At 37.0% G+C, this 22,198-nt stretch overlaps 1 protein-coding gene across 7 annotated transcripts in view; it reads left to right on the forward strand.

The window, feature by feature from the left end:
• The window catches only part of CFAP54 (cilia and flagella associated protein 54), a 292,191-nt gene that overhangs the window by 102,071 nt on the left and 167,922 nt on the right, over positions 1-22,198 (forward strand). For all 7 annotated transcript variants that reach the window (XM_065937187.1, XM_065937217.1, XM_065937208.1 and 4 more), the window contains 6 exons: positions 6,470-6,598; positions 8,386-8,500; positions 10,471-10,560; positions 11,345-11,471; positions 17,194-17,308; positions 17,804-17,904. In XM_065937187.1, coding sequence (XP_065793259.1) covers positions 6,470-6,598; positions 8,386-8,500; positions 10,471-10,560; positions 11,345-11,471; positions 17,194-17,308; positions 17,804-17,904 — 677 coding nt within the window. The remainder of the gene's footprint in view (positions 1-6,469; positions 6,599-8,385; positions 8,501-10,470; positions 10,561-11,344; positions 11,472-17,193; positions 17,309-17,803; positions 17,905-22,198) is intronic.

Genomic DNA, 22,198 nt, shown 5'->3' on the forward strand with positions numbered 1-22,198 from the left:
AGACATGGAAGGAAGTTATTGCATAATGATAAAGACATTTACCAAAAATTTTTAGCAAATATCATGCTAAATGGCAAGTTTCTGAAGTCATTTCTTTAAAATCAGGCACAGGAGATATTGACTCTTAATACTGTGATTCATTATTTGTAGAGATTCTGTCTCAGGCAACAGACAAGGGCATGAAATAATTTTGTAATATTAGAAAAGCATAATTTGTAATTGTAAGGTCTCAAAAAACACATGAGAATCTAGCAAAAGGCTACTAAAATTAAAAAGAGAATTTATAAAGTGGTATAAGAATTTATAAAGTTATATAAGATACAAACTTGTTTTTATTTTTAATATGAGCAGTAGCCAGGACAGGGGAAAATATACCACTTAGAATGATATACAGTATTTTAAACTTAACAAAATGTTGAAGAACCTAAATAAAAGAAATGTGAAATCTTACTGAAAGACACAAAATAAGATCTGCACATATGGCAGGCCGCACCAAGTTCTTGAATAAGAAGACTAACTGTAATCGTAAAATGAATGTTTCCTAAAATAATATTTACATGCAATGCAGCTTTAATCAGAATCCCAATGGTGTCTCCTTGAAACTGATTAGGATTATTTAGAAGTTCTCAGTAGGTATTAAAATTTACCAAAAGTTCACTCTAGTGAAAAATGGTCTTAACAGAGTAATGGGCAAAAAGATCAGTGGAATAGAATAGAGATTCTAGGAAAAACTGGCACTGGGTCTACAGGAAGGACTTAATATAAGAAAAAGGTGGCATTTAGGTTCATTGAGAAAATGATAATTTATTTATAAAAGGTGCCAATATTACTGACTATTCATTTGAGAATAAACAAAGCCAGAGCCCTTTCTCATACCATAAACTAAATGAAGTCCAGATGGATTTGAGGATATTTGGTTGGCCTTGAAATCATGGGAGACCTTCTACAACAGGGCACAAAATTCAGAAGGTACCAGAAAAAGTAGATATTTATCTATTTATTTATTTATCTATATTATCTATATTTATATATTTATCCATATATTTATTTATCTATTTAGATTACATGATAAGTAAAAAATAATTGTTTATGGCAAGACACTATAAATAAGCTTCAAGGCAAGTATTTTTTGAAAATACAACAGATGCAGGTTTATTAACATTGATTGCCTCAGATAGTAATCAATATGAAAATAGGAAATAATTTCACAGTTTGGGAAAAGAAGAATCAGACTGATTTGTAATTATGGAGGATATGATTAAATATTTCCGTCAGTTTAAAAAGTGAAACAGTGAACCAGTACCAGACGATGAATGGCCATTTAATGAGGTCAGAGAGAAGCCATCGAAGGGCTTCAGATGGAATCTTTTCAAATGGAAAAGGGTTTCAAATGGGAATGCTGTAATGAGATTTGCATGTAGAAAAAAGAAATTATTCTGGTTGCACAACAGCTAATCATTAGAGGAGAATAAGACCTGAGGCAGGAAATGAGTTAGAAGGCAAGAGATGATAAACGAAGCTAGTGTGGAAATGTGGGAGATAGAATTGAAAAGGTTTCAAGAGTTGTTTATGAGGTGGAATTGAATAGAGGGGGACTGGGGAGGGAGAGGGAAGAGTCCCCAGTAATCCAGATGTCTGGACAGTTGGGTGAATACAGTTTGTTGAACCCTGAGTAAGAAAGGGGGAAAAGATAGTAAGTTCTGAATATATTGAATTTTGGGGCATATAAGATATTCACAGAGGCAGGAATTATATACTAAATTCTCCAAGCCAGGCTTCAACAGTACATGAACCATGAACTTCCAGATGTTCAAGCTGGATTTAGAAAAGGCAGAGGAACCAGAGATCAAATTGCCAACATCCGTTGGATCGTAAGAGCAAGAGAGTTCCAGTAAAAACATCTATTTCTGCTTTATTGACTACACCAAAGCCTTTGACTGTGTGGATCACAACAAACTGTGGGAAATTCTTAAAGAGATGGTAAAACCAGACCACCTTACCTGCCTCCTGAGAAATCTATATGTAGGTCAAAAAGGACCTACATATAGGACCGGACATAGAACAACTGACTGGTTCCAAATCAGGAAAGGAGTACATCAAGGCTGTATATTGTCACCCTGCTTATTTAACTTCTATGCAGAGTACATCATGAGAAATGTTGGACTGGATGAAGCATAAGCTGAAATCAAGACTGCTGGCAGAAATATCAATAACCTCAGATATGCAGATGAAACCACCCTTATGGCAGAAAGTGAAGAGGAACTAAAGAGCCTCTTGATGAAAGTGAGAGAGGAGAGTGAAAAAGCTGGCTCAAAACTCAGCATTCAGAAAACTAAGATCATGTCATCTGGTACCATCACTTCATGGGAAATAGATGGGGAAACAATGAAAACAGTGTCAGACTTTGTTTTGGGGGGCTCCAAAATCACTCCAGATGATAACTGCTGCCATGAAATTAGAAGACACTTGCTCCTTGGAAGAAAAGCTCCAACAAACCTAGACCGCATATTAAAAAGCAGAGACATGACTTTGCCGACAAAGGTCCGTCTAGTCAAAGCTATGGCTTTTCTAGTAGTCATGTATGGATGTGAGATTTGGACCATAAATAAAGCTGAGCACCAAAGAATTGATGCTTTTGAACTGTGGTGTTGGAGAAGACTCTTGAGAGTCCCTTGGAATGTAAGGAGATCCAACTAGTCCATCGTAAAAGAAATCAGTCTTGAATATTCATTGGAAGGCCTGATGATGAAGCTGAAACTCCAATACTTTGGCCACCTGATGCGAAGTGCTGACTTATTGGAAAAGACCCTGATGCTGGGCAAGATTGAAGGCAGGAGGAGAAGGGGACAATAGAGGATGAAATTGTTGGATGGCATCACTCACTTGATGGACATTAGTTTGAGCAAGCTCCCAGAGTTGGTGCTGCAGGCCTGGCATGCTGCAGTAAATGGGGTCACACAGAGTTGGACATGACTGAGTGACTGAACTGACTGATGTATTGGCTTGGCCAAAAGTTTGAGTTTCCTGAAAGAGCATTTGAAGCCCAAATGAACTGTGGCCAACCCAATATTAATGTCGGAATTTTGATACAAGAGCTGATTTTCTCACAAACTGATAGGCTGGGAGAATCATCATTTCATAAGTTTCTTCCAGCCTGACAAATAGACCAAGAAACCTGACTACTCAATCCCAGATATGAGGTATTCATTTGATATAAATGTGTATTTTCTACAGATTTTCTCTTAGGACATGTAAAGCCCAATTAGTCAAATGACCCTGTTTCTTTTCTCTGTTATGTTTTAAAGATTTGTAATCTTTCCAGATGGTTCAGTCTTTCTTCTTTAAGTAGCAATACTTTTTTTCTAAAAGTTATCAGAATTCTAAATAAAGTGCCACTTCTGAGATATGTCATCTTGTGTTTCATTATTTTTGAGTTGTTAAAAAAATTTATTATGCCAAACATCTGGCACATTTAAAAAATTTTCTGTTTGTCATTTGGTATGTTAAATAGCATTGGTTTTCTTTTTCTTTTGATTGGAAAAAATTCATTCTCATTTAGTATTTTCCACTGGCACATTAAAACAAGGGGAAAAGATTGCACAGTTGTCTATAAACCAAATAGGTTGGAAAGCAAAGGTGAATGAGGTGCAAATGTTAACTCATTTCTGTTTTCTAATAACAAAACTCATTCCCTCTCATATCAATTTTATGATGAGTTGAACTGTTGTACTTGGTATTCAAGGCACTGCTTGGCCTGAACCCCTACTGCCTTTGCAAAGTTTATGTCACCGTTTTCCTTCCCACATTCTGTCTCACAGTCAGCATTAGTTGAACACCACTGCCCTAGTCTTGCAGAAATAGTTCCAGTTTTTAGCACTTGCATTATGTAGGTCTTATCAGATATAAGCAGTCCCTCACTGCTTTTCAGCCACTTATATATCCTTCACTTCCTGGGAAGTCATAGTTGTTCAGTTCAGTTCAGTCGCTCAGTCGTGTCTGACTCTTTGTGACCCCATGAATTGCAGCACGCCAGGCCTCCCTGTCCATCACCAACTCCCGGAGTTTACTCAAACTCAAGTTCATCGAGTCGATGATGCCATCCAGCCATCTCATCCTCTGTTGTCCCCTTCTCCTCCTGCCCCCAATCCCTCCCAGCATCAGGGTCTTTTCCAATGAGTCAGCTCTTCGCATGAGGTGGCCAAAGTACAGGAGTTTCAGCTTCAGCATCAGTCCTTCCAATGAACACCCAGGACTGATCTCCTTTAGGATGGACTGGTTGGATCTCCTTGCAGTCCAAGGGACTCTCAGGAGTCTTCTCCAACACCACAGTTCAAAAGCATCAATTCTTCAGCACTCAGCTTTCTTCACAGTCCAACGCTCACATCCATACATGACCACTGGAAAAACCACAGCCTTGACTAGATGGACCTTTGTTGGCAAAGTAATGTCTCTGCTTTTTTTTTTTTTTTTTTTTTTTCTTTTTTAATGTCTCTGCTTTTTAATATGCTATCTAGGTTGGTCATAAATTTCCTTCCAAGGAGTAAGCGTCTTTTAATTTCATGGCTGCAATCACCATCTGCAGTGATTTTGGAGTCCCCCAAAATAAAGTCTGACACTGTTTCCACTGTTCACAGTTGTTGCCTATCTTAAATTGTTATTGTTTAGTCGCTAAGTTGTGTCCGACTCTTTGTGACCCCATGAACTGCAGCGCACCAGGCTCCTCTGTCCATGGGATTTCCCAGGCAAGAATACTGGAGTGGGTTGCCATTTCCTTCTCCAGGGGATCTTCCTGACCAAGGGATTGAACCCATGTCTCCTGCTTGTCAGGAAGTTTCTTTACCACTGACCACCAGTGGTAAAGAATCCAGTTATCTTAAATACTAACCTATTCAACCTAGCAGAATACATCTACAGATAAGTTCATACAGACTTATTTATACCCTAAGAGAGCTTCCCTGGGGGTTCATGGTGAATGTGTCCCCTGTGTGATCTCTTGCTAGAGTAGGGTCTATGCAAATCAGATTGTAGGCTAGGGAAGCCTTCCTGGGTTAATGTTAGAGCCAGGGTTTTAATGACCAGGTAAAGCTGTATAAATAAGGAGGGAAAGCTGTTCTGGGAAAAACCTCCACTGTAGGAAGACAAGAAGTCCTGACACCATGGTGAGTATCAGGACTGATACGTGATTCGATATTTTGTAAGCTGAAAGCACAACACAGGAGATGAATACTGGCAGATGACGCTGGAGAGGGAGGCAAGGGCCTGGCTAGAGGAGGCCAGTTAACGGTTTGTAACCAGGAATGTGGATGAGACTGAGTGGCGGAGTGGCTCCTTCTCTTCTTCTGAGTATAGCAGTGCTTCCCAGGGCTCGTGGAGAATCTGCCCAAACCAGCTGATCTCCAGACTAGTTCAACACAAATGTCATGTATATCATTCACAGCTAAAAATGATCCCCAAGATGTCACAAGGTCAGTAATTGTGCCATTTCACAAAGACGACAACCCAAGACAAGAAGTGGTGGTTACGTGGCCTTTAAGAACGAGTTTGTTTTAGTGTGGCTCTTTTATTTTATTTTTTATTTTTTTTAATTTTATTTTATTAGTTGGAGGCTAATTACTTCACAACATTTCAGTGGGTTTTGTCATACATTGACATGAATCAGCCATAGAGTTACACGTATTCCCCATTCCGATCCCCCCTCCCACCTCCCTCTCCACCCGACTCCTCTGGGTCCTCCCAGTGCACCAGGCCCGAGCACTTGTCTCATGCATCCCACCTGGGCTGGTGATCTGTTTCACCATAGATAATATACATGCTGTTCTTTCGAAACGTCCCACCCTCACCTTCTCCCTCAGAGTCCAAAAGTCTGTTCTGTACTTCTGTGTCTCTTTTTCTGTTTTGCATATAGGGTTATCACATGGCTCTTTTAAGTGGAAATGTTTTTAATAGTTAGCTTACTATACCAAAAGATGTGTAACACGCCAAAAGCTGTGTGTCCCAGCTGTGCTGTGCTGCACTTGGTCGCTCAGTCGTGTCCGACTGTTTGTGACCGAGTGGACTGTAGCCCACCAGGCTCCTCTGTCCGTGTGGATTCTCCAGGCAAGAATGCTGGAGTGGGTTGCCATGCCCTCCTCCAGGGGATCTTCCCAACCCAGGGATCAAATCCAGGTCTCCCGCATTGCAGGTGAATTCTTTACCATCTGAGCCACCAGGGAAGCCCCAGAGATACCAAGAATTCATTACTGATGAGATTCCTGGTTTTTCATTTGTTTGTTTGTTTTTGGTCCCTTATTTAAAATACTGAAATAATACAGTTTGAATTCTAGAGAAATATGACCTGGAGGTATGCTTACATAGCAAAAACAGGGGCATTACATCCAAAACATGAAACTTGTGAACTTCTGGAAGATGATACATAGCACTTGAAAATAGATGTGAATTTCCAACAGAGATAATTAATATTTTTAATTAGATCCTGCGTTCATGGAAGGAATATGACCTGGCAGTAATGATTATAAATTATGGGAAAAAGGTGTTGGACATCTCATCAGGTTGCAAATCTCTATTTGGTACTACAGACCAAGAGGAAATGCAAGAAGAGGTAATTGTTTGTTCTTGTGTCTCATCTTTAAACATACACTATTTGAGTTTTATGAGAGGTCATGTAGTGTTAGTAAATATGTTAGATAATTGATCAGTTTTTAGTTTGTCACATTTACATAAAAGAAGATGAATGTAAAGTGAAGAGCTTCTTTTTTCTTCCTTTTCTTTTAATTTTAATTACTATCCAGAAAATGAAAAGGTCTCCTGGAATGCTGGAATATTGAATAGCCTCCTGTTTTTGATAAATAGCCTCCTAGTATTGATGACTAGTTAGGTGTTGATAGAGAGCTTCCTATACCCAGTTGGACTTGAACTGAAAGCCCTCAAAGGTCTCTCCCAGACTGCAGATTTTTTTTATTTTGGGTGGGTCCCTGAATGCAGTAAATACGTCAGAGCTTTTAGCTCTGCCCCAAGTAGATTTCCTGAACTTCTTGTGACACCTACATTGTCTTCTTTATGAGGCTTCTAATATTTGAGATAACTTTTAAGTAAGACCCATGCTGCCTCCAAGCATGGGTCTTGCTAGATCTTTATTGCCTTTTTTTGAAACTGTGTGGTTAACTGATTTTGTAGATAGATCAAATTGAATACATTGCTTAGTTTATCCAGTTTCTGAGGTGTACTGGGAACTGCTTTCAGCCTCTTTTGTGATCAGGATTGGGGTTGAGGCTATGACCCCTAAGTCTGTTTCAATTGGAGTAGCTCTGTCTCTATCATATGTGGAAAAGGCTTAGGAAAAATCCCATGGTTTCCCTGGATGAATATTTTTAGCCATAATACTTTTTTGGGTGTGTGTGGGGATTCTAGAGAAAGTTTTGATTAAGCTGAAAGTGACTTGAGGATTTTTTCTTCACCAAGTGTTGTCCACTGTCAGAGTCCGTCAGCCTGCCCCTTCATGTCACTGAGGCCTTGACTCAGGGCCCTGCCCCTTCACATCACGGCAGGGCAGGACCCCATCCCTCTTTCCTGGGAGCCTTTAGTCCAGCAGCAGGTTGTGATACTTCTTTCAGAGTAAGACTGTGGGGATTGAGAGTCTAGTATCTAGTTTATAGAAGTCAGAAATCATTATAAGCATCCAGGGTCCCTCAAAGCCTAAAAGACCTTGGGAGGTCTATTTTTTCAGAGAGTGGGAGACATAAACCAGTCAGTTCTCAGGCTCAGACAGATGAAAACATGGTGGGGAGCCTGAGTGCAGACCCGCCAATTCTTAATCCACTAATTACTGATCATGTTACGTTCAGTGAAAGGCAAAGTAGCAAAAGCAATTAGCTTAGTTGTAAGGAAGCTCCCTCTGGGGCCAGGAAAAAAAAAAAAGGAGAAAAGATAAGGAAAGAAAAGGATACATTTCTGAAAGCGTTTTCTTTTGAGGAGTTTGAGAGCTGTGGCTTCAGCTACTCTCAGAAGGGTGTGTGTAGAGGGGAGGGGCTGGTTAGGGGAGTAGAAATTACTGGGAGGAAGGGAAAGGGAAGAGAAGAACTATTTTGATCAACCTCCATAAAACACTTTGTATTGTGTCTGGCATTTAGTTAGACTACAATGGGTTGTTATTATTTATATTTATATGTTATAAATATATATATTTATATGTTCATATATAAATGTCTATTTATATGTTAGCATACATGTTATTTATTGATTATTAATTATTAGTACATTTAGCCATGTAGATTCATAACTTCGTCTACTAAGTATGAAAGTATAATCATAATTTAAAGAATGTTATTTGAAAGTGACAATTCTTGAAGCATGTTGAAGTATGTTCTGACATTTAACCAATGTTTCTAGGCTTCTTCCAAGAAGTCTTGCAAGAATAAGAAGCCACAGCAGGTATTAGTACCTGAAAAAATAAATGAACAGCTGGTTTTATTGGAGACACATCTACTCAAACTGACAAAGCAATGTAATCTATTATTTTTCTTTCTGTATACTTCTGTTTAGCATTTTTTTTTTAAATAAGAAAATATTTTGTTAAATGGATTAGAATGAGATTAGCATTTGGTAAGCCCTTTAAGGTTTATGCAGTACTTTTACATTATGTCCTTAATCCTAACAATACTCTGTTAATAAGGGATTGCTAACTGGTTTTTTACGGATGTAACTCATAAAGATTAAGCGGTTTATTTAGGATTACATAGTTGACTTGGATTTGAGCTTAAAGCTTCTCATTCTAAAGCAGAATTTCTCAACCTCGACAATATTGCCAATTTGGGCCAGATAATTCTTTGCTGTGGGGGACTGTCTTAGGCATTGTGGATGTAAAACCGCATCTCTGGCCTTTGTCCAGAGATGCATAGCACACCATCCCCTCAGGACTGTCTCCCCTATCTCCGCCCCTCACCAGCCCCAGCTCTGACACAAATGTTGGCCAATGTAGAAGGGGAACACAACATTGAGAATCACTGTTCTAAAGGCAGAAAAGTAACTGAGAAATAAAGGGATAGTGTGAGAGGTGTTAATATATTTGAACCATGTGAAACACTCAAGTGAAACTGATTTTAGTCATTGTGCTGTATCGTAATTTAGTAATAGACTAAAATGCTGACACAGTGATTGGAGTTTTGGAGTTTGAATCTTGGAAATCTGATTAAGAAATTGATTTAATTTCTGGTGATGACAACTGTTCTCACATTTTTAAGAAGCAGGACTTCAGACCTTCTAGAAGAACAAAAGAGTACCTAAGTTTCTTTCATTAGGAGGCTCCCCTTTTGGCCCCTTGGTTTTTGGGAAGTAACTGCCCTTGTAGAATTCTATGTCCCCATCTCACCTCGCTGACTCTGTGCCTCAGTTATATATAGGTGGCTGTACTGTTTCAGAATCTCTCGCTTTATTTAAACACACTCCGTGTCTCTGTCTCCAACTGAACTTATGAATTGAACCCAATGCTCTATTATTCACATAACCTATAAACCTAGTTTTGGGAAATCTGTAATTGCCTGGTTACATATAAAAATTATAATTTCTTAAGTTATAGAAAAGGTTCTGGAAATGTGAAGGGTTCTGGAAATGTGAATTACTTATTTTTATATTATCACCCCTTCCACATTTCACTAAGGAGCGCAATGTTAAGTTACTAGCTAAACAATAGGTTCAGTAACAAAGCAATAATAAAAATAACACTTTTATACAGTGGTTTCTGTGTGCCAAGAACTATTTTAGGTGTTTTATTCATATTAAAACTTATATAGTCCTTCTATAACAGCCATATGAAAAAGGTACTATCATTATCTCATTTTAAAGATGAGGAAAGTGAGGCACAGAGGAGGCAAGTAACTTCCCAAGGTCTCATAACTAAAATGTGTCAGACTCAGGGACTTCCCTGGTGGTCCAGAGGTTAAGACTCCACACTTCCAATGCAAGGGGATGGGTTCAATGCCTGGTCAGGGAACTAAGATCCTGCACCCCGCATGCTGGCAGTCAGAAAAAAAGTGTCAAACTGAGGATCTTAATTCAGGCTTCCTGGCTGTAGGGGCTGTGCTGTTCTTTACTTTACACTTGACTGTCTTAAAGATAATTTTATTAGCATGCAGTTCAAATAATTGGCAGGTTTCTGTGTCTGATATTTGTTGACAGACAATAGCTGTTGAGTAATAAAGACTCATGCTTTGGAAATTCTTCCAAAGAATTCTTCCAAAGTCTATTTGGTAATAGACTCCTTGGCCTTTAGGGGAAAAAAAATGAAAGGAAAATAATTGAATTATTGAATCTCTTAAATCTCAAAAATATGTAATTTATATTTTAAGATAAGAATTTAGGACATATAAAATGTTTACTTGGGTATTTTCCTATTTTTCACCTTCCACCAAAGGATTTTCATTTTTGGTTATTGATATTAAACAGAACCAACAATTTACTAATTCTTTTTAACCTTAGATATTACAACTGAACTCTCAGGAGCAGAAGATCCCATATTTCTTTACCCTATAGTTTTAAACTGGTCGGTCAAAGGTGCTGTGAAAGAAGGTAGGTTTCCTTGTCATACATATGTTGCTTGCTCACCTTACTGCTGAAGATCTTTTATTCTGTGTGTTCTGTTGTTGGCAGAAGATTGCAGATTCTTACCCATTAAGAATAAAGCAGATTCTTGATTGTGAAGTAAGGGAAGAGACCAAAATAGGTACATGATTTAAAATCTGAAAATATGGAACCTTGATATTGACTTATTTTGGTAATTGGTGTTGTGTTGTTATGAAGCTTACAAAAACTAGGAACTGAAAAATGTATTAGTGATATTTAAGCTCAACTGTGAAGAAATAGCAGCATTATTGTTTATCTCAGAGTGAAATATAATAAGAATTAGGATGACTAGTTATTCTGGCAGTTATCAGCAGTATATTTCCCCCTACCTAGTCGTATGTTAGGGAACTTTTAGGAAATCTTTCAAACACTGAGATATTTGGAAAATAAATGAAACTTAGACTATAAAGGAATGTTTGATCGTAGGAAAACAACAGTCTCACCACATTTACTCCTATACATTTTAAAAAGTAAGAAATCTGGAAAGAAGTAAAGGTAATTTGCTGGCAGCCCAGTGGTTACGACTCTGCTCCCAATGCAGGGACCATGGATTTGATTCTTTGTTGGGAACTAAGATTCCATATGCTGCGTGGCACAGGCCAGCAACAGCAAAAAAAAGCAGGTTAATAAATTTGCCTGTTAGAACAAAATGACTAATAGCAATAGTATCCTTTCAATGCCATTAACCAAGTGTATTGGTGATTATACATGAATTTCCTTGTTTTCACAGTTATGAAATTTAAGCAGAGACCTAGATTCCTGGAATTCTTTACACAAGTTATGCAAAAATGTATGCATGATGAAAAATTTCAACTTATGTTGGAGATAACAAATCCCGTCTATGATTTCTTGAAAAGGTACTGTAATATTTGTTTTATTAGCATTGACAACTTTAAAAAAGGAGTAAAATTGTTCCTTAAAGATATATGGTGTGATTGTGAGTTAGTCGCTCTGTTGTGTCTGACTCTTTGAGACCCCCTGGACTGTAGCCCACCAAGCTCCTCCATTTATAGAATTCTCCAGGCAAGAATACTGGAGTAGGTTACCATTTCCTTCTCCCAGGGATCTTCCTGACTCAGGGATGGAACCTGGGTCCATCCTGGGTCCAGGTAGATTCTTTACTATCTGAGCCACCAGGGGAGGGGAGCACTAAAGTTATATAAAGTGGATGAAAAAGAGAGTGGCGTCTACGCAGTTAAAACAGGCATCTAGAAGGTAGTGAGTATCTGTGTCCGGGTAAATAAATAAATACACATAAAAATGTTTGTACACCCGAATGAAAGAATAATAGAGCATGTTCATACTTCTAGTAGGAAATAAATTATCCCTTTTGCTATTGAGACATGTTGGATGATTGAATTTCTAGGCCATTAGCATCTCTCACACAAACTTTGGGGTCCAGTTATTTACTTAATTTTTTCATCCAGTTTTATTGAGATATGATTGACATACAGCACTGTATAAATTTTAAGGTGGGCGACATAATGATTTGGCTTATATACATCACTGAAATGATTACCACAGTGGGTTTGGTGAACATCCATCATCTCATATAAATGCGACATTAGCAAAGCAGAAAAATTTTTTTCTTCCTTGTGGTGAGAATTCTTAAGATTTGCCCTCTTAAAAACCTTTATTTATAACATGTAGCATGCACGTTAGTTGCCTTTATCATGTTGTACGTTGCATCCCTGGTTGTTCTTTGCCTTGCAACTGGGAGTCTGTGCCTTTGGGCTGTCTTTGGTAATTCCCCTTCCCCTCTCTTCAATGGAGTCCCGTTTGTTTACTAATGCTTTCTTTCCTTTAAGGTGTCTACAACTCATTTTAACAGGTTAAAATGATTGCTTACTTTTGCTTTTGTTTCCCTTGCCTGAGGAGACATATCCCAAAAATATATTGCTAAAATTCATGTCAAAGAGCATACTGCCTATGTTTTCTTCTAGGAGTTTTATGGTTTCAGGTTCTTCCCTTTGAGTCTTTAATCCATTTCAAGTTTGTTTTTGTGTATGGTGTGGTTTTGAAGTCTGGTTTTGGCCATATGCTATGCTTTTCTAATTCTCTACAGTAGCAAGCAGTTATCCCTTGGGACTCCCATATGTATATGTGAATGGAGTTCCTCAAATAGAAGTAGTAAAACTTTAAAGTTAGCCCTTTTATTCACTAAGCCCAAATGGCTCTCTCTGCCCCCAAAGAAAATTGTGTTTTGTGCCAATTAGTTATGAGAGATGCCAAATGAATCCAGCTTTTCTTCCAATAGTTGGGTTTTGATTTTAAAACTGGACATAGGTCTAATCTATCTCATTGTAGGAAAAACATCAGTAACACAAGATCTACTTTAAAAATGTCAAAGGGGAACATTCTCATAAAAACCTACAAAGAAATATTCTTCCTAAAATAGGTACTTCATTTATTAGAACAAAAGCTTGAGATACATGTGCTTCATATTTTCAAAAGATGAAAGAGGAAATTGCTTTTGTTACATGAAAGCAGACCATTGTAATGAGACAGCTGGACAGAATTAGAAAGTCCCACCAAATGAACTAAACGATAGCCAAAATGAGAACCTTGGAAGCTGTAAATAATATTCTTGATACCAAAGAAAATCAGAAGGCACTTTCAGTATGCACTAAAATTTGGAGGGTGACCGTGGAGGTCCAAATGAAGAAGAATAGATAATCTGAAACAGAACAAGTGTTTGAGACCAGCGGTACAACAAAAGGTGTGAGTTTGCAGACTGAACAGTGTAAGTCAAAGGTAATGATTTCAATATTTAAGGCTGGGCAGATGTTCTAGGATGTTCTTCAAGTCAAGAACTATAGAGGAGGGGCAGAAGTAACTCCTTGATTTCTACTTTGCTGGTAATATCTATTTTCTTTTTGTATTTGTATACCTGACATATTTTTGCATGAAGAAATTTTTTTCTACTTCAACAGCTAATATGCAGCAATATTTTCTTCCAATTTTTTAGTTTCACAGTTCAGATTTAGTGTTTTAATCCATATGGAATTTATTTTGGTGTAGGAATTTAGATTAAACTTTGGGATTTGTTGTCTTTAAAATTTTACTAATTTGTCTTCGGAACATTTAAAAGTAATCTCTTTGAACTTATTTTTAATGCTACCTTTTCACATTGGTGATTCTATTAATAATGCTTATAAATCATAATGAAGAGATTTCATGAATTTTTATGTTCTACATAATAAAAAATCAAAGTATATAGAAATAACTGATGAAAAGACAAGGCTAATTTGATAGAAAATAATGATATTGAGAGTTTAACATGATACTTAAAAAGAGATAGGGACATAGAAAATGTACATAACTAATAAGATTAATTTAATATATATAGCCAACTGAGACTAAACACCCTTTATATTATAGCACTTATTAAATTTTAGAAAAGTAATTTTTAAACTGCAAAATAAATCTCAATAGATCACCTAACCTAAAATTTGTAAAGATCGCATTCATACAATAAAACTGAAATATTATAACAAAATTAATTATTGGTATATATAATTGTATATAATTATAATATATAAAAAGAAATCTAAAAGTATAGCACATGAAAATCATCCTAGTGAGAAGCCCAATATCAAATGTATTCAAAGCAGTAAAAACAAATTTTTAGCTTTAGAAGCTTCTGTTACTTACTAAAAGATGAAAAATAAATTAGCTTTTATTGAACTCGACAAATTGGTAAAATAACAAAATAAATCTAAGACAGCAGAAAGAAGAAATAGAATATGTTGAAATTAATCAATTATAAATTGGTTTTAAAATAGTCCAATGGTAACTGCTAGGTTTAGTCTTTGAAGATATGAATAAATTAGATAATTTTCTGGCCAACAAAATAAGAAAAAGTGAAATGTAAGTAATTGAAAGAGAAAATAGTCATAAATTTGGAAGTTGTTAAATTTTAGAAAACAATGTATGTAATTTAACATGAATCAATTTGAAAATCTAACTTAAAGTGATGATTATCTGGAAGATTTTTAATTATATGAATTTATTGAAGCAGTAAAAAATTTGGAGAGATCAAAAACTTTTTAAGGCAAGTTCTCTCATAGGAACAAATAATTTTGTTTTACATAAAGCTACTTCAGGGCTTCCCAGGTGGCTCAATGGCAAAGAATCTGCCTGTCAATGCAGGAGACACAGGAGTTGCGGATTTGATCGCTGGGTGGGGAAGATCCCCTGGAGTAGAAAATGGCGACCCTCTCCAGTATTCTTGCCTGAAGAATTCCATGAACAGAGGAGCTTGGCAGGCTACAGTCCATGGGGTCACAAAGAGTAAGACATGACTGAGCACACACACTTCAGAGTGTAGTTGTGGTTTCCTTGTAAATTTTTACAGCAGTCTCTGATAACACATGTGTAAAAGGAGAATAAAAAAAGTAGAAAATTAGAGGTTGACTTTATTTAGAAATATACAGAATCAAAATAAAACGCTAGCTTATAAATAAGTATCATCAGAAGTATCATCAGAAGTCTAAATATAATTATCACTAGTGGTCAAATGAGTTTTTTTGTGCTCAAAAGTCATGTCGTGAAGTTCAGCAGCAGCAATTCCTAGAAAATTAGAAGAAGATTTTCTGTTAAAATATGCAGTATCACACAGAAACCTATTATTCCTCCTATCTTTTAATATCATTCTGAACATCATTGGCACGGCAGTGTCTTAAAGTAAGAAATAGAAATTAGGATTAGAATTCATGTGATTATCACATGATAGGGTCCCCAAAATGTTTGCCAAATGAATTCCAAGGTGAAGTACTCGGAAAATATGAAGGATTGATATCTGCAAATTATTATTATTTTTAACTTAACAAGTTAACTAAAAACTATCAGAACTAATAATAGAATTCCATAGGATGGGTAGATGCAAAATCAGTGCTTTGCTATGTTAACTAGAAAGTATAATGGAAAAATGATTCTGTTGTTATGTACAGGATTAAGTTTATCAGAAATTGTGAGGGGATTTAGGCTAATATAAAGAAGACCAACATCTTTTCTAAGAGGTATAAAAAAATGACTGGAATAAATGGAGATTCATTGTACATTACTTGATGAGCAGATAGAATATTGTAAAGATTTCTATTATTCTCAAATTAATTTATTGGTTTGATGCAATTCCAATCAGGTTAGTTTATATGGAATGGGCTAGAATAATGAAATATATAAAAGAATAAAAAAGTGTGAAAAGAGAGACTTTTCTGTCAGATAAAGTATAACAGAGTTGTATTTATGAATTAATAGGCAGACAGTCATTGGAAATCAATGTTTTGGGCCAGAAGCAGGCATGATTTATGTAACCAAAACAATGAATAAGCCATGAAATCAAAGATCAATAACATTGATTATATGAAAGTTTAGAAATATTTTTCAGAACACATCATCAACAAAATAGAAAGCAGTCAGAGCTAGGAGAAAGCATTCTATGAAGAGGTAGAGGAGTGGGGGAGTTTACTCAGTGGAAGAGCATTCTGCAGAGCATGGAGGAGATTGCTGAGAGGATGGGGAAGATGGGGCTCCATAACCTGCTCTTCTTCCCAGCTCTTTCTGGAATAACAGCAGTAAAGGCATTCTGGTGGGGTGGGAGAGATAGGAGGCAGAGGACAGACCAGGCTGGTTGGAGAACAGCAGGCAACTAGGCTCAGAATGTAAGGACCAGAGCACAGACGCGATTCCCGTCTCCCCCTGAGCAGTGGTCCAAGCTTTGTGTTCTAGTTCAGGCAGACAAAACGTTTGCCAAAATGAATGCCAGCTAGGGGAAAGGGAGAACATTGAATATTGTTGGCCGTTGGCATCCATTCTGCATCTAGGCATTCAGCCAACCGTGGATGGGAAATATTCGAAAAAAAATTCAAAAAAATTCCTGAAAGTTCCAGAAAAGTAAAACTTGAACTTGCCACACTCCTGTCAACTATGTACATAATATTTATGTTGTATTTACAGTTATTTATACAGAACTGAACTAATACAGAATTTGCATTGCATTTTAAATGATTTAAAGAGATGATTTAAACTATATTGGAGGATGTGTGTAGGTTATAATAACATGCCAATTTATATAAAGACTTGAACCTCCTTGACTTTTGGTATCTGAGAGGGTCCTGGAACTGAGCCCCTGCAGATACCTATGGGTGAGTGTAGTAATCTAAAATGCTTAGCTCCTGTTCATGTCCGAAGGTGGTAGTGGCTGGGAGCTTGCACATGAGGGAACTGAAGGGACTGAAGTCAGTTGGAAGCAAGATATCTTGTTTAGGGTCACTTGGTTTTAAAGGAAAGTGTTCACTTTTTTTTTTTTTCAGTTCGATTCTATTCCTTCTACATCATATCAATACTTCAGCTCTCATCACATTTGATGTTATGATTTACATTTTGTTCTTTTGAGAGGCCAGCTATTCCTTGATGGGACTGGGAGTATGACAGTCTCATTTATGCGTGGAATGCAACCAATTTTGGAAATGCTTCTAGAATAATTTCAGTGACAATACTCATTAAAGATTTGTTACTTTGGGGTAGTTTTGCAAAATCTTGCATATGCTTTTAACTGACTTTATCTTTTTGTAATAGGAGGAATGAGTCCCTTCTTGGAATGAAAAAAAAGAAATACAAGGATACTTATTTGTCTAGAAAGGTCATCAAACCTGTGAAGAAGTACAGAGCTGCAGTAGTGGAGATCGGAAAAGTAAGTTTCATATAAATTTTGAATTTTCAATTAGTGAACTTAAGAGATTTATGTATCTAGAGATGGTTGGCTGCACTATAGTTTATTATAATATTAAACAGAAGATAATACCAACAAGCATAATCTTACAGTTATACACTATATTTTAATTCTTAAGTTATATGGATATTTTTATAATCTTCTTTTATCTACAGTGGTACTTCTGTTACTTTTGATAAATAATTTTAATTGAAGGGCATAAAGAAATCACTGTTTTAATGTCAAGAGATAAGCATTAGAATACAAGTAAATTATGTTGTACTCGGAGAAGGTAATGGCACCCCATTCCAGTACTCTTGCCTGGAGAATCCCAGGGATAGGGGAGCCTGGTGGGCTGCCGTCTATGGGGTTGCACAGAGTTGGACATGACTGAAGTGACTTAGCAGCAGCAGCATGTTGTACTCAGATTTGTGTTCAGATTTTAATTTGTAACATTTTTTTATCTCCTGTGTTAAGACTACAGAAATGAAGCCAAAAAAAAAATCTAAAAGAAAGGAAACTCTAAGAGAATTTTTGAATAAAAACCCTTTTATTTCTGAAATGCCGGAGCATGAAAGGTATTGATTGATAAATTAATTAATGTTCACTTGAGGGTTACATGTGTTATGCATTATTTTAGGCACCAGGGATACACTGGTAGACACAACAGATAGGATCACTGCCATCAGTGAGCTTACATACTAATTTATTATTAGTACTAATAATACTAATTATTCCTTCATTTTCTTTATTTAAATTATGGTATAATTTAGGTGAGTATAGAAAATAATATAAAAAATGAACATGTACTCAATATGCGATGTGCCATATAAAACGTTTGGAATGCATTTCTGTCCCCCCTCTATCCCAGTAGTTATACTATCCAAAACCTGGCATTTATCATGCTTATGAGTGGCTTTATACTTCAATTATATATATGTGTATACCCGTAAAGAACATGTGGTGTTATTTTTTGCAGTTTGTTTTGCCAATATGCTTTTATTCCTCAGTATTATGTTTGTGAGATATTTTTCATGTTGATTATACATTAGTCCAGTCCACATTTCCATTATGTAAACAGTGCTACAAAGAACATTCTTATATACATCTCCACATATACATTTGAGAGTTTCTGGGGTAAATACATAGGAGTGTAGTTTCCAGGTCATGAACATTTTAACATTTCTAGATATTGCTAAATTGCTTTAGAATTTTCATCAGTGATATGTCAGGTTTCCATTTTTCAGCATCTTCCCTAATACTTACTATTATTATCAGATTTTCAAATTTTTGTGGATCTATGAGCTGTGAATTTTTATTTCTTTGATTATGAATGAGTTTAGGCAGCTTTTCATATTTGTTTAAACTCTAGGGTTTTCTGTTCTCAAGACTGCTTGTTTAGATCCTTTGCTCATTTACAGCTTTTGTTTTCTCATTTATTTTTAGAGGTTTCGATACTAATACTTTTCCCAGATGTCATTCATCCATTTGCATTTTAAAGGTCTTCTTTTTTAAATTAAAAGTTATAATTGTTAATGGGATCAAAGGTATCAGCATTTCCTTTTATTATTTTTGAAATTTTTCTCTGAGTAAAATATTTTCTTTTTCATTGTAAATATTTGATTTTACAATTGGGAATTTCATCCAACTCGAATCAATTTTTGTGAATGGTGAGAGGAAGAGTGTCTTTCTCCCCTTTTTAAGTTTCATTATACCCAATTGAATAACTCTTTTTTTTTTTTAGTAGTCTATTTCATTTTTGTCACTTAGCAAGTTGTCATATGTATCAAATTTAAGAAATTGTCTTTGATTTCTCATTTTCTAGAAATTTTCTTCTGATTGTGTTCAATTTTGCTGAATATTTCTCCACTGAGATATTTTTCTCTTTCAATCTGTGCAAAGTACATTAGTATGTAAATGTTAAACTGTGTGCAGTGTCTTTGTCTCACACCTTTGACTCCAATGGGGTGTCTTCCAAAACCAACCGCTTCTCAGGGGGTTGGGACAAGACAGTGGAGTGGAAGGGCCTTGGGCTCGCCTCCTCCCTCGAGCACACCAGAATCATAGTGGCAGAACAACCGTCAATAAATAAAACTGGGAACTGCCCCCAAAGATATCCTATATCCAAAGATACAAAACCAACCAATTCTCTGCCTCCAACTGAGAGAACTGAGAGACCCTTACACACCCTTCACCTCGTTTTCTCCTAGTGGTAACCCTTGTAGAACCATGGCATAAAAATTCAACTCAATTCTATCTACCTGGAGACAGCCTTAGTCCCACCAGTTAAAGGGCCCTGCCCCACCTGTGGGGCCAGCCGCAAATAGGATGGCCAGGCTACACACGTTTCTGTTGCTTCTGTTCCAACTAGGGGGTTCCCATAACTCCTCTTCCCCTCATTCAGGTCAGTAATTTGCTAGAATGGCGCACAGAATTCAGGAAAATATTTTGCTTATGTTTACTGGTTTATAATGGCTGCAAATGACCAGCCAGATGAAGGAGCTCATAGGATGATGTCTGAAAGGGTCCCGCTCCCGGGAGCTTCTGTCTCTACGGAGTTGTGATGTGTCCCTCTCCCAGCACGGGGATGTATGTATTCACCAGCCTGGAGGCCCTCTGAACTTCACTGTTAATAGGTTTTTTAAAGAACCTAGTCTGCAGTTACTCTCTCCAGAGACTGGGGGTTGAGACTGAAAGTTCCACTTACTCATCATGTGTTTGATTTTTCTGGTGACCAGCCTCTATCCTGAGGCTCTCTAACAGCCCAACCCTGAGTCACCTTACCAGACTCAGGTGCATTCCAAAGGAATTCATCATAAATAACAGGAGACCTCTGTCACTCAGGAGACTCCTGTCACTCAGGAGACTCCAAGGTTTAGGAGCTCTATACCTGAAATAAAAGACAAAGACCAAATATACATATTTTATTGCAGCATGCTAGGTCTGCCCACATACATTCATCTTTTTACCCAATGATTCAACTTCTTTAAGATGAATAGCCAATTTGAGTCTGTGATTTTTTTTTTTTTGAGTTCTTTTTGATGAATTCTATTTTTTAGGAGATTATCCATTTTACCAAATTTTCAAATTTATTCATAAAACATTATTATGTTTTCATGTTATTCTTTGAATCTCTGCTATATCTACAGTTAAACACTGTATTTCATTCCTAACTTCATTCATTTTTGTTTTCTCTCGTATTTTTGTGGTTTATCTTGCCAGAGGTTTGTCTACTTTCTCCCCCATTTTTTCAAAAAGCCAAATTTTGTCTTTGTCAGTCCTCTTTATCGTGTTTGTCTTCCTTTCCCGTAATTTTTGCTTTTGTACTTACTACTTCCCAGTTCCTTTTTTAAAACAGCTTCACTGAGACTTAAGGCAAGCAAAAAATGAGTTCTCTTCTACCGTCCTAAGTTCTCCAGCTGGAACTTGGTAAAATTAGACTAACAGAAGAGTTAGTCTGTTTCTAACTGTTTAGAAGAATTTCTCTTGTTCAAGAGAAAAAAAGCAGGAGTTTATTAACATTTGCTTATGCATGGGAGAACTCAGTGATGAGTAACTCAAAGGGGTAGTTAGGATTTGGGCTTATAGAGTATCTTAAGAAGGACAGTGAATTTACAGTAGCGTGACCAGGGGTGTAGGCTTTCAAGAGCAGAAGACTGTGGTAGAAATATGAGAGAAGACTAATGGAGTAAGACTTGTTTGGGCAGGTCCATCCAGGTGCTGTTTTCCCCTCTTCCTGGTCATAAAATTTTCCAGGAGAGGAGTTTTGTGGCATTCTTCATCTTTTTCAGAAGTTTCTATTTTCCCTCAGATAAGGGTATCTCCAAGAAGGGATCCTTCTGCATCTATTGATTCTCATTTACCTCCAGCTCAAAATAATCCTGATGTGAAAGCTAGAGCTGTCTCCTTGCACCATCCCACCCTCTCTAGCAGGGAAGATACCTCTGGTTCAGTCACTCTCCTTGGCCTCTTGAGGTGACTTAACCATCTCACATGGAAAGATCCTCTGGAGAAGGAAATGGCAACCCACTCCAGTATTCTTGCCTGGAAAATCCCATGGATAGAGGAGCCTGCCAGGCTACAGTCCATGGGGTCACAAAGAGTCAGACACAACTGAGCAACTTCACTTTCACAGCCATCTCACACAGGAAAAAGATTGACTTTTATTTTGGAAACTATAGTTTTAATTTTTAGGGTTGAGGTATTTAAAACATTTCTGTTTGGAAATCGCGTAACATTACCAAAACAACCAAGTGAAGCGAAGTGAATTGAAAGTCACTCGATCGTGTTCGACTCTTTGTGACCCCATGGACTATAGTCCATGAAATTCTCCAGGCCAGAATACTGGAGTGGGTAGCCTTTCCCTTCTCCAGAGAATCTTCCCAACCCAGGGATTGAACCCAGGTCTCCCACATTGCAGACAGATTTTTTACCAGCTGAGGCTCAAGGAAAGCCCAGGAATACTGGAGTGGGTAGCCTATCCTTTCTCCAGCAGATTTTCCTGACCCAGGAATTGCCCCGGGGTCTCGTGCATTGCAGGCAGATTCTTTTTTTTTATTTTTATTTTTTGCAGGCAGATTCTTTACCAACTGAGCTATCAGAGAAGCTAACCAAAGATAACCAAACAACAGCAAAACGCTCAAAAAACCTTGGATTAAAAGGAAGTCAGTCACCAACAAATAGAGAATAACTCCACACTGAATGATAATATCAACACTGCATGTCAAAAAGAGTTTCCTTCCTTCCTTCCTTTATTCTCTAGAATATCTGTCCTTCCAGTGCAGCGAGGTCAACCTTCCTTCCTTGCTTCTATCCATCCCTATTTCCCTTCCTTTATTTCTGTGTGTGTGTGTTGACTCAGATTCATACTTG

This window comes from Muntiacus reevesi, chromosome 1, assembly GCF_963930625.1.
Source record: "Muntiacus reevesi chromosome 1, mMunRee1.1, whole genome shotgun sequence".
NCBI classification, from domain to species: Eukaryota; Metazoa; Chordata; class Mammalia; order Artiodactyla; family Cervidae; genus Muntiacus; species Muntiacus reevesi.